Consider the following 13,680-nt stretch of genomic DNA (forward strand, 5'->3'; position numbering starts at 1 on the left):
CAACACTTTTGGTATTCTAAAGTTGCTTTAGGGCGCTATGGGGTAACGGAAGAGCAAGGTGAATTAGCATGAAGTAGGGGACAATAAATAGTGTTGGGAATAAATGTCCTCGTTTGTGGAAGAGACTTTGATGAAAAAAACGCAAATACAATTAGACAAGATTGTCACATTTCGAGTCCAGATGGTGTACTTTCCTTTTTCCTGGATCTAGTGCTCTAAAAGAGGGCCGAGACTGTCTTTTTTTTTTTTTTTTTTTTTTGCACCAGGGTCCCAGTAGTTTGTGTTTTTACCAACGTCTTTGACCCTGCACCCACCCCCACCCTTCCCCCCCACACTTCCCGTACTTTTTAATGCACTTCGACCTTTGATTACATGGTAGGCGCATCCTTCGTCACATGGCTTCTCAGCGCTAGCACATCCCGCTGGTCTGCTCTCCCACGAAGCAGGCGCGGCCCTGCATGTTTATCAATCCCCGGAGGCGGTGCCTGTGAGAGCCGGGATGGGCTGGAAACAACCCACACCTGCAGTGTGAGAGACAGTGTGTATGAGAGACAGCAGAGCAGTGTGTGTAAGAAAGACAGCAGTGTGTAAGAAAGACAGCAGTGTGTAAGAAAGACAGCAGTGTGTGAGAGGGACAGCCGTGGGTGTGTTCAAGGCAGAGTCAGCAGTGTGAGAGAGACAGCAGTGTGAGACCTTTTATTTAGGTTTTGGTTTTTGAAACATAAATAAAACGAATTATTTGCAATGTCAATAGCACAAACTTGCGTAAATACATGACCTATTGCATCGAAAATGCAATAGGTCTCGCATTTGCGAGAGATTAAGCTATTGCCATTGTAAATGACAATGCCATTTATTTATCTGTTTTCAAAACCAACACATAAATAAAAAGTTTGTCATTTACAATGCCAATAGCTCAAACTTTTGCAAAGGCGAAACCGTTGCATTGTAAATGCTTGTTTTATTTGGACCCATGTATCCGAGTAAAGGTTGATAATTGCCTCCAAAAGTTTTGTTGGTGCCCCCAAGCTTTGCATTTTGGCCCATAGCTTTGCCCTCTGTACTTTATCAAATGCTGCTTTAAGGTCAATAAAGCAGGCGTAGAGGGAGCGGGATTTGGCCATGGCTTGATTGGCTAGGAGTGTGACCACAGAGATGTTGGTAAGGGTGCCCATTCCAGGCCGGAATCCCGTTTGTGTCTTTGGCATCAAGTTTGAATAGCTCACCCAGTCTTCTAGATCTGTCAGCAGGTTTGAGGTGTAAATCTTGGCTTCAACATCGATGAGTGCGATCAATCTGTAGTTGGCAGGGTCTGAACGTGGACCAGATTTATATATGGGTTTTAGGATGCTTCCTCTCCAGGAGTCTGGAACTGTACCTGACGATAGTGCGTGTGTGAATAATGGAGTGAGGATGTCAGACCAGAATGCGGGGTCATGCCGGAATAATGCATTAGGCAATCCGTTAAGTCCTGGAGCTCCCTCTGGCCTTAAGTTTTTTATGGTTTTAAGGACCCGTTCTTGGGAGATCTGCAGAAGTGGTTCTGGCAGTTCATTCTTGGGTGTATCATAAGCTATTGCTGCAATGGGGATTTCCTGATTTGTGGCTCCTGAGGGTAGGATGTCATTATATGTTTGCTCGATGTGTGCTTTCCAGGTGTCCTCCATTACGTCAGAGTTGAAATGCCTGTTCTTGCCATTCGATAGCTGGTTAATTAAATCCCAGAAGAGCTTAGTCTTTTGGTTGCTGGCATGGAGGAGTTTTGCCCAGAGTTCTTCTCTGAAGGCTTTCTTGGCTACCTTGGAGTGTCTTTTGAGGTCTTTTCTTGATTTTGATATTAGTGAGAGAATGTCCTGAGTGGATTCTGGGCCTCGAGTTCGCAAATGCCTTAGATGTATATTCAATTGATTTTTTTGTTTCCTTAAACTTTTGGTGAACCATCCTACCCCTTCTGGTCTGCCTGGTTTGCGGCCATTTTTTGAGAATTCTTTGTTTAGGTCTTGAGCAAAGATTTCCCAAGCCTTTATGCATGATGGATTGACTTTAAAACTCTCCGAAAGGGTTATACATGTGGCCATGATGTCACCAATATTTTCCTTTTTCCAAATTAAACGTCTCAGATTGTAACATTTTGTGAGTTGGGACATCACTTTTCCTTTTACTGGGTCGGCCGTATTTAGGAGTAAAGTGAAGGTTTGAGGATGGTGGTCGCTTTCTGGCCTATCTTTTATTTCAAAGTTAGTGATGTGTGGGAGAAGGTCTAGGTCTGTTAATGTATAATCAATGATGGAGCATGTTTTCTGCGTTACCCGGGTATATGCTGGGTGGCTCTCTGATGTCACTTGTCCGTTTAACACGCCCAATGATCGTTCTTCCAACAGGGAAGCGCATCTGTTACCATGTGTATCACGTTGTTTGCTAGATGGAACGTGGCCTGTTGGACTATCTTTCCTGAGATTTAGTAATTTCATGTTAAAATCTCCTGATAAAATAATGTTGGAGTGTGGGTGAGCCAGTTTTAATGTATCCAATGTTGCTGCTAGGGTATCAATATTCAATCTCTTTTGTTTGGATGATGGGTGGATGTACATATTCAGTATTAATAAACTGTAGAAGGTAGGAGCTGTTGATACATAGCATCCATGTTGTATCTAAATCTACTTCCGTGGCCTGCCAAGAGATGTGGGTCGAGACATAGATTGAAAGCCCTCCTTTAGCTCTTCCATATTTCGAGTCTTTCTGGGCCGGGTCAAGATATTCTTTGTATCCTACTATTGGTGAAGGATTTGTTTGCCATGTCTCTTGAAAGAGGATTAAATCGTGTTGATTGAGGAATTCCATGAAGTCCGGATCTTCAAGTTTTGAGCTCAGGCCGTTTACGTTCCAAGAGCAAATATTACACCCGTGGTCTGTTGTTTTAGCTTTGGATGAGTTTGTTCATGCCGTACATTGGCGGGTTCCGGTTGGGTTCTGTTTCCTTTGCCCTGTGTGTTTTCCTGCATCCGGATGAACGAAGGTTATGGTAATTTTCCTCCCCTCTTGATCTTTGCCAATACTTGGGCTTTGGTGTTCTGGGCCTTTCGCGCCTCTCAACAAGCTCTCTGATGACTTTAGTTGTTGAAGTGGGGTTGGATAGCGGGTGGGGGTTGGTTTTTTTAATTCTATACCCCATTTAGCAAATGAGACCTGCTGCTGCCAGATTTGCTCTGTGATGGAATTATCAGTAAAGCTTACTATAGTGATTTCTCGACCAGATGGGTCGGGATTTGGACTAAATTCAACGCTTTCAAGATTGCCCGTCTCGATGTGACGCAGGGACGGGAGTGCTTTAAGCAGTTTTAATATTACGCTTCTGTTAAGGATATCATGGGTTCCCCTCGATTCGAAGTGAGGGATGAAATGCAGCTTGTTGTTGTAGAAGTTATTGCTGTCGGAGGAGACCAGCTCGGTGTGATGGCTTTTTTTAAGTTCTTTTCCCTCTGAGGGTTGTCCCGCGGTGGTTGGGCGAAGATTCTGAGTGCTGCATGCAGTGTTTAGAGGAGGTATATCATTGTTCATTGCAGTGATTGGGACACTGCTTTCCCTGTGGATCCTGTATGTTTTGTCGGCTGTACTCCCGTCCTTGCTGTCTCCCTCATTGGGCCAAATTGCGTCATTTAAGCTGGTTTTAACGGATTCTATCGTCTTGCGTCTGGTAGTTTTTAATTTTTTTTTTTTATTAGGGTTTGAGTGGGCTGAGGTGTTATATGCCGATTCACTTCCCTTTCTGCGGGTTTGAATATGCAGTATACGTTTGCTGGCTGCAAATGTTCCGTTTTTGGTTGCTTTTGAATTGTTGAGGTGGTAAGCTTATTGGTGGGTGGGGTTGTGTCGACCACTAGGCTTGCTTTCTCTGTGTTTGTTATTGATGTGTCGTCTTCACTTTGGGTAACATTTAGCTCCGTTGTGGTACCAGTTACGCTTGGTGCATGTCTTGTTTGTTTTCTCTTTCTAGCCTTTCTTAGTCGTTTCCTCTCCCGCTTCGATAGTGTAGCTTTAATATTTGCTTCTTTTGCAAGTGTCTCGTTGCGATGATCAACTGATGGACTGATCGAGACAACTATATTGTCCGAAACGGTTTTTAATTGTAATGTTTCTGTGCTTTCCGGTGTTGGAGCACTGTTAAGCCCCCCTGCTTTTACATTGTGCTCTTTTGGGGGACTTGGATAAACCTGATCCATTTCCTGCTGGGCTTCTTTGAATTTCTTAGTTGGTGGTTTAATCTGTGCTGAGGTGTCCCTGGCGACCCCCAGTAGTTCGGACATTAAGTTTGGGACTACGGCTAGTTGATCTATTATTTGCGTGCAATGGCAGTGGCTTGTTAGGTAGCTTGTTTCTCGATCTTGCTGCACCCGCTCTATCATTTCATTAAGGTTTTGCAGCTTTTGTTCCACCCCCTGAACGTAGGTAGCTAGTATGTTTAACAGGCCAACTTAGGTATCTAACTTGTCTGCGTGATAAGTCATGGCTTTACCGATGGTGTCCAAAGTGTTTAACAAATGGGGCCAGACTGCTGAGGGTGGTGAGCTGGCTGCCTGTACCGATGAAGTTGTATGCTCTAGAGGCAAGAAGTCCAGAGAGGCTTGAATTTCGTATTCTTTCTCCCTATTTTGCGACTGCGGCACCGTGGGAGAATTTTCGAGATTTTTTAAACTAAGAAATGAGTCCTCATGTTGCCTTGAGGGCAGTGATTTTCTACTACTTCGATGAACGGAATCCGGTAATGCTTGTTGGTTTTTGCTATGACAGGGTCGTCTGTGAGTAGGGCCAACGACCGCATGTGTATAGTTCTGAAAGGGCTTAGAATGCCCGTGCTTATCTGATGTATTGAGATGGCTTCTTTGTTACCGCAAAGACCGTTGTGGCTCGGTGACAGTTGTTGTTGCCCCTTCGACTGTGGTTCTAAGATAAGCGGCTGATGGTGTATTTCTGCTTCTATGGCATTGACTTTGTGGGAGTGACCACCTTCTGGGAGGGGTATGATTTTTGGAATTTGGGGGCCATGGGCTTCGCCTTTTAATGCGTGATCCAGATCTGGTCCTGTTGCCCAAAGTTCTGCTTTTTCGTTGATGCAGCTCTTGATGCACTTATCGTGGGGGATATTCGTATCGGCTTCACTTAGGCCGTCAATGGTGTCGATGCTGAGACTGGTATCTTGAAAATATTTAAATTGTTTAAGGTTGTCGCATTCCTGGTTGTTTTTAGCTGTTTTTGTTTTTGTGGCCACTTTAAGGAAGTCGGTGATCAATGCCCGTTTGCTGCTGTTTGGGCATGAGTAATGCCTTGTGGGTGCCGATGGTATGCCCTTCTTGCCGCCTTCATTAGTGACAGGCGGGGCTGTCTCAGCCACTTTTTTGCTGACAGTTGATTTTGCACTTGCGAATCCGGAGATAACTGCGATGCCCTGTGTTACGAGTTCCGTGGCATACTGCTTGTCGCTGTTTGTTTGCCTCAGCTCCGTAAGTGACATTCCTTCCTGCGCAGTTCCTAATGCTGTGCTGTCGTCCTCCATGACCAACGCCTTGGTGACCTCCGTTTCTATTTCCAATTCCATCTCCCTTTCTTTTTTAGGTTTTTTGGGGTTAGATGGTGATTTTTTCTCTTAACTCATCATCCCTTGTTCTTCCGGATCTCATGATTGGGTTGTTGCCCGCCCACCTTGCGACTTGGTGCTGTGGCGTAGATTTATTTATTTATTTATTTTTATTTTTTTAATTGCTTAAGACGAGGCTGTGGATTTTTTTTTTTTTTAAGAGGGTCGTTGTTATTATTAATTTTTTTGCAGATTATTAAAAATTGTGTTCTCTGTTTTGTTTGTTTTCTGTTTGTTTGTGTGTTCATTTGTATTTTTCTGTCAATTCGTCCTCCTTTTTTGACAAACCGCATTCACCAACCAGGAGTGTTAGGCTCCTGTTCCTGCCTGTGCTTAGCCTGTGGGTAGGGAGGGAAGACGTCCACCGGGGAAACAGCTAGAGAGCAGGGGAGCGGGGACCGGAGCCATCAGCTGTTCGGCGTTCTCCCACTCGCGTCGTCCTGCTTCTGTTCTCCCCCAACTCCCCAACACCCCCAACTCTCCCCCAACTCCGCGCTACTGCCAGACAGTTACAGGCAGTTGCCGAGGGAGGTTATGGAGTCGTGCCGTACCTTCCTGCAATCCTCTCGCAGTCCGCCGTCAGTGCTGGAAATGCCACCAAGGTCCACCGAAGTCCGAGGAGCGGAGGTGACTGGGTGGTACAGCGGTGATTCGGGAACCGGGTGGGGGGTAAGACTGACTCGTAAATCGCTGCCGGACCGAGCTAGAGCATGCCCCTGCTGTCGACGGACGTTCGTGCTCAGCTCGTGCTCGTGCTCAGCTCTCTCCGCCTCACCTCACCTCAGCCTCCGACCGGCGTTTCTCTATTTCGCCGGTGTCGCCCGCTGCCTGCAGATCGCTGCCTGGCTCAAGCTCCTGTGAGCTCCGAGCTCCGATGTCGACTGCTGCACCGATGCTGACCTGCGGCGGGCTGATTGAGGACACCTGCGGGGCTCACGGAGCACTCGGCAGGCTTCCTCACTGCTGCCTCCTCACTGCTGCTGGTCGTCCGATCCTCGCTCAGTAGGTAATCTGCACTGAACGAGCACTGGTGCGTACAGGTTAGTTAGTTGACTTTGGGACCAGCGTGAGGAGTTTGTATTGGGCTTTGTGAAGAGAGTACTGCTGGTGAAACAAATTTGCTTTTCAAGGGAGGAAAGGTAATACAGTAATCTAGTTTACTCACCACAGTAATGTACATTTGGAGTTCTGGGATGTTCAAGGGGAAGTAAATGTAAATGTAAATGTCGGAATTTGTAAAGCGCACAGCTACCTCCACCGGAGGTGTCCCGGCGCTGTCCGTATACCGCTTAGGAACCCTTCCTGGCTTTCCTGGGAAATGTCCACTCCTGGGCACCCCCCAGGTGCAGCCAGGCATCCCAGCGCTTTTGGGGCCGTTGTGGAGACTAAGCAAGCTATTGCCCAGAGTTGCAGCGTGGGACCCATGATCAGAACAGGCACTGAGGCGAGAATATCCAGTCAGGGGAATTAATGAGCCGGAGACCAGCCGAGGCGGGAATCGAACCCTGGTCCCTGGCCAGAGCTCTGCATCAAGGTCTGCCTGCTCTAACCATTGAGCCACACTTCATAATTTTTTGTTATGTTCAGTATTTGAAGCATAATGATTGAGGTGATGAAATAAATCTTAATTGAAGGTGTTGAACAGAATGGCGGTTTATATTGTTAGTTTAAGGGAATTTAGGAGGGAAAGATGAGGCATATGTGGGCGGAGTGTGCTGGGACTTAAACCTGAACTACAATAAATTGACCAAAGTGTCATCCAATGTTGGATAGTCTGGTGGAGTTGATGATTGTGGTTTCAACATGAGGGAGGGACTAAGAATGGTACCTCTGTTAACAGCATATAAATGGTAAGAAAAGCAGTAGGAAGAAATAATGTCACTCTGTGGTGCGGTGTAAAAGAGAAAGGGATTTGGATTATGGACAGATCCCTGTGGGAATCCAACAGAGAAAGAGCTGGGTGATGATGGAAAGGATCACCAGGAGAAGGAGACGTTGTTGGATATGCAAGAGGTAAAAAGTTCCAAAGCTGAATCGGTCAACTTCAAGGAGGTAAGATTATAATGATGGTTTGGTGATTGACTGTGTTGAATGCTGCAGATACCCCAGAGGAATATAGGTAGGTGAGCGGTGATTGTAATGGGAAGCAGTGAGGAAGTTAGATATGTGGGTATAGATTGTCTGAGTAGAGTGGTGACGGAAGCCATATTGTAGTGGAACTGTATGTGAAAGCTATTGGTGTCATGCTGCTTTGTAACAGTAGAAAATAAATGTAGCTTCCTTGTAAATTTCCAATCGTTGCCAATTTTCTGGTATTTTTCCATAACCAGTGAGTGGTGGTGTTGAAGTGCGCCTGTTGGATGTATGTTTGCCAAATTTGAAAAGCCTTTTGGAAACAAAATGTGAAGTTTGAGAGAGACTTTTTTTCGCAACATCAAATAGAGCATGAGAATGCTGAAAGTTTAATTGTACTTTTAAAGGGACAGTAAGCACAGATGTGAGGAAAGCTAGCTGCATTTAGTGTTATTTCTACGCATCTCATCAAGGTTCAGGGGTGATTGTGGGTAGCTGAAACCCGTCTTTGGCTAAGGCCATGAATATAGCACATGGTATTTAGATGGCCCTGAAAGGAGATGTATATCACCAGATTGGACAGGAATCAGGAATGTGTGTAGTGGCTAGGAACAGATGAGGAAAAGCTTCTGGGTCTATCTGCGTGAAAGGATCCAGACAATCCTGTAAAAATTAATTTTTAAGATGTGTTTTTATTTTTTGATGCAGTGAAGGAATGTCCTGTGAAGAACAGTTAGTGTACGCTAAGTGGTATTTTAGCTAGGTCACTATGCAAAGGTATGTTGGAAATCGATGTAGATTACAGTAAGTTCACTGGTTGAAGAATGCAGTGGTGAATGAGGTGATGTTGCAGATAGCAAGAGTGCAAAAGCATTGCTTTAGACTCCCGTGATCCTTCCCCTATGTGTAATATTGTATTTGGAGGGCAGATGTTTAATACTATGATTGACATCTGACCGATGTGAAAGTGTTGGTGGGCAGTATGCCACATCAGGTTTTGGTGATAGGGTAACAACTGCATAGCTCTGTGTGACAGAACCTGGGTTGTTTGGATGACACAACTGGGACCCTCTGCATACCTTACCACTCTTTGTATTAGTTATGTTTTAGGCTACTAGCATACCCCTCCTCCCCCTAACTGCTATACATTTATTTTTATTTTTTTACGACCTGTTGATGAGCCCTGAGCTGCACAACAACAGCTCTTTAAAGCCCATTATTTAGTAGTGGTGAGAGCCTTAGAACTTGCTTATTCTTCTCTTGAGTCATTCTTCTTAAAAGGTACTTCCCTGTGGGACAGCGAGCATTTGAATAATGTGGCTGGCATAGTTGTTCACTTGTTAACTGTAGACACAGGCACAGTTACATACACATATATTGTCTTTGTTACTATCTGCAAGGTTCTTGCTTAGAATCCTGCCTGTGTTTAGTTATGAAGGATGTGTCAGTTGATCACAACGAAGGAGCCCATAAGGAAGACCTGAGGAGAGTGAGACAGAGAACCGGACACTTAACAGAATAGGTGTACAATGCCAAAGTACAAAAGAAAGGGGCTCTTGGGTGAAAGAGGTAGAAGAATGTGGGACTCCGTAATTAAGAAGGTGCTGAGGCCTATTTTCTTGCTTTATAATTTACTGAGTTCTCACCTCTCCTGCAGGGGATGCTGCAGTTACTGTGCACAAAGGGGGAATGACATACCACCTTGAGTGACCAGAAGTATGTCTGTAGTTTAAATGGACTAGGGTGACCGGTTTTGCAGATGAGTATTGAACTGTCATGAATGTTTTAGTGTAGTGGGTCAGTGCTTGAGGAGCGGAGTAGAGCAGACTGGTTTTTGAGAGTTTCCTGAAAGAGACCTTCCCAGGGGAAGGGGTTGAAATCTAAGGGACCCAAGGGCTAGACAGGCTTGTGCTGTACAGAGCCAAGTCACCAGTGTCGGGTTTTCCTTTTGGTCCTTCGTCTTCTGAAACATTTTTGCAGTTTAGTACAGTTTTGGAGATGAAGGGGGATCCCTTAAGAACCTGTATGTCCTCAAAGCAGTAATTAAGTGACACATGGTAGATTACTGCATAGGGAACTACCCCAGGCTGGTGATATATGGTGCAGGTTGGACCCCACTTCCATATTCCGGTGTCTGGTCTTCTCCATAGCTCTCTCACACAGCCTGCTAGATAGAACATGTTTGCTTGAACAATCTGGTCCAGAGAAGGATTGGACTCATCATACATGCTCATATAACTATGCCGTTGTGGAAAGATGATCAAACCCTGTAGGCACCTACCGAAACCGAAACATTATTGGTGTCCTTTCCCCCTGGCATGAAGGTGAGACCTAGGTTCTCATCTCCGAGCGATGGTGTGCCCCCTAGGCCTTTGATGAATGGGAAGATTGATGTGTGCTTTTGTTATTTGTACATGTGTATCTATAGAATATCTCCTTTAGCATGAAGATGTCCTCTTCTGTTCCCCTGCTGTACCAAGGCCTATTTTTGCTGTGGCAATAAAGGCCAGAGTGTAGCACATACTCTCCTGCAAAGAAGATTTTATTCCCTAATGCAAGTGGGTTCCTAAGTTTGGAAAAATACGGCAAACACTAAAAGTTTAACCAATATGTTTTGTTAGAGATTGTGTATTTATGGTTTGAGACATTCATCACATAGCACATAGTGCAAGATAATCTTTACAAGAGCTAGGATAGCCACACTTTAATATTTTGTCAATGTAAACATTCTCCTAAGTGCCTTTTGTATCTGTGCGAGTGACCATGAAAACATTTGAAATCAAACTGTATATTGTGCCTAGTTTAATCTTTCTGATTGCACACCGTTACACCTGCCTTACTATACTAGTTAAGTGTTCCTATACAGAACCTAAAGGTTAATATAGCAGGAATTTATGATTTTTAACATAAGACCTATCCCATAGCTGTTGAAACGTTTGCTAGCTAGTAGTTTGTGTCTTACAACCATTATATTAAAAAGAAATCCATTTTCCAGAGTTTCAGTTTACGTTTGGATTCAAGTCCAGAAGGTTCACCGAAGAAAGTTCTTGCCACACCACGTGCTCCAAAGCAATCAAAACTGGACATTGGAGATTGGGAGCTAGAAGGTAAGTGGTTGGTGTACATGAAGAGTCCCCAATTGTAAGCAGTGGTGCAGATTTTGCTGTTTGGAGCACATTATCTAAACCTCCAGATCAGTTTCAAGGGAAAAAGCCACCCAGTCAGTTCCATTTTTGTTACAATTGAGACCCTCTCTCTGAATTTCCTGCTCTAGGAGTCGCAGGCTAAGTTAGATCTGAGCTTATCTGCTCTGAACTACCTGTCTACATACATGAAAACTGTATGAATTCCGTGCTGACTCTAGATTTGGCATCTAGGGCACAGATTCTCTTTTGCCCCATTGAGCAGTAACATCCTGGTAGATAGGTTAGTCTTCCTTGTCGGAGCATGCAGCTGGTTTTTGTACAGGAGTGCAATGGATTAACTGACTGAATAACATTTACCCAAAATGGATGGGTACTTTGCTTTCAAATAGCAATTCATTAATTTAGCATTTGAGTGCGAATCCATGTGCCCATTGACAAATGGCTTGTTGAAAACACTGTGCAAACTAGGAACTAGGCTGAAGCCCTTTGTTATAGTTTCTGAGGTTCACATTTCAGGAGCTGATTACTTCCCTCTACGTTCTGGGCATTGATTCTTCCTCACTTACTATCATTCAGAAGCCCCTTGCTATTGTGCATCTTGAATGAGCTGGATGCTTGTGCATAGTGCACACATTTTAGCACTGTCCACCATCAGATAATCTGCTTCTGTCAGTCCATGGATGCCCCATAGTCATTAATGGTAAGGATGCACTGCATTTCCTAATTTTTTACACTGGTACCAGGCTTGCTTGGCAAAAAGTACTTTGACTTCTTGGAAGCCAAGTCCAGAGAAGGCTGCTACCCCTTTAATTCTGGGTATCCCTCCCGACACAGTTGCTCATTTTGTTATTGAAGATCTGATAGTTACTTCTCCTCACTCAAAGTCTCTTCCTTCCCCTTGGGTGTACATGATTCGAAGGCTGAACAGTTTGGGTTCCCACAGGCCATGTGATAAGACATTGGGTTTGAAACTTTACATAGGATTTACGTAAAGCCTTCCACTACCATCTTTTAAAGGATCCATTCAATGAGTCACTCTCTAAAATAAATCACCCATAAGCATTCTCTGATGAGAATATCTCTCATGATTTTTTCCTGCCCTACCTTGGTCTTCAATCTTAATGAATTTCTGGTCTAGAGGGGGGTGGTAGTGCAACCATTTCAATGTCCTCACACATCCACCTTGAGGTAATGCACACAATTGTGCAGGGGCGTCCTCTAAGCCTGTTGCAGCAAACTCCGAATGTGGCACTGTAGTACATGTTTGAGACCTTTGATTAATCGGATCAGGGGGCCTTATTTCAAGACTGACATGCCAGTTTTACATTTTGCCTCCCCATTGGATCTGATATTTCCTCCCTCTCTCCCAAACCGCCAAAACTGTTTTATATGTATGACCTGATACCCATGAAGTCCATATAGACCTCCACCTTGCACACCTGTACAGTGGATGTCTAAGCTACCACTGCAAGTTGACTCCTTTCCAGCAGACCATCTTACCCCTCTTTCGTTCCTGAGCACCCCTTTTCTAATACCGTCATATATCCCATTGTGAGGATGCTGGTGCTTTGACTCTAGGCTTGGAACCCATCATGGGACCGAAACAGAGGAATGTCTTAAGAATGATTACAATTACAAAAGCAGGTCCAGGGATACCATAGATTAGTATAAGGCCCAGACCGAAGTGTCACTCTTTGTTCATGATCTCTTAAAGTGAATAGCACATTAAGGGCTCCTGTGTCAGACTCTTTATATCTCTTCTCGAGCACAGTTGTTTTTGGGTCCAGAATATTAATTGCCTTTCCTACCTATTGCAGTGGGTTCCCTGGCTAGGGGTTGCTGTAGAGAACTCAAAGACCTTATGGGCACCTAAAGAGGGAAAAAAAAGGCTTCCCAGTGCAGTTGAAACAGACTCCCCATCGGTTTTGGTTGAAGGCTGTGAGCTTATTACTGGTTCCAGATATTGTTGACCTTGTTTAGGGTATAGATGATACTTTGCCTTTGCATTGGCCTTCGACAAGTAACCCTGACGTGTTCAACACCAAGACTCTTAAGCACACACAAAGTTAGATACACATTTGCATTAGGTATTGCCCAGAAAGTCCATTCATATAAAAAATCCATTCTTTCATTGGTCCTGTGCCCTCAGCCAACATGCGTTTCGTCGATGGGCGTCTTGCCCCACGACTTCGTCCAGGCTAGAATAGAACAAAAACAAATCATTTTACATAGGCAGAGGCCTACAGTGTGAACGGGCGTCTTGCCCCACGACTTCGTCCAGGCTAGAATAGAACAAAAACAAATCATTTTACATAGGCAGAGGCCTACAGTGTGAACAATCACCCTGTGACAAAATGTATCAAGGCCTTCTGATCAAAGTGTGGTGGAAGCCCGTGCATCACCAACCTTCATGTGCGTGAAAGTGCTTAGACATTAAACCTCATATTACAGTTCATAAAGTTGTGGTAATAGTATAAGCAACAGATCATACTGTGTCTTCCCTGCTGTCAACCCTTTAGAGAGCAAATAGTATTAAAGGCAGGTCGCTGTGGACCCAACTGAGCCTCAGATTTCCGAAACAGCAGCTACGGATGAATTGGCTCACACAGCAATCATTGGGCTTTAATAAATGCGGTCATTGTGGGATGTGTATGTAGGTGGGCATTACACAAAACCAAAAGTGTCAGAAATGGGGAAACTGGAGTATACACTATATGCTCTCACATTAATTGCAGTACAACATTTGTGATATTTGTTAGTGCAAGTGTAACCACATCTAAGTAGAAAGCACAATATGTGCTCAGAGACAGAGTTGATAAACACATGAAG

At 44.5% G+C, this 13,680-nt stretch overlaps 1 protein-coding gene across 1 annotated transcript in view; it reads left to right on the forward strand.

Moving 5' to 3' along the window:
• Positions 1–13,680, forward strand: part of ESCO1 (establishment of sister chromatid cohesion N-acetyltransferase 1) — a 272,848-nt gene that overhangs the window by 142,034 nt on the left and 117,134 nt on the right. The window contains exon 3 of the mRNA XM_078687434.1: positions 10,701–10,812. Within this exon, the coding sequence (XP_078543560.1) occupies positions 10,701–10,812 (112 nt within the window). The remainder of the gene's footprint in view (positions 1–10,700; positions 10,813–13,680) is intronic.

This window comes from Lissotriton helveticus, chromosome 4_1 (genome assembly GCF_964261635.1).
Source record: "Lissotriton helveticus chromosome 4_1, aLisHel1.1, whole genome shotgun sequence".
In the NCBI taxonomy this organism is placed as follows: domain Eukaryota; kingdom Metazoa; phylum Chordata; class Amphibia; order Caudata; family Salamandridae; genus Lissotriton; species Lissotriton helveticus.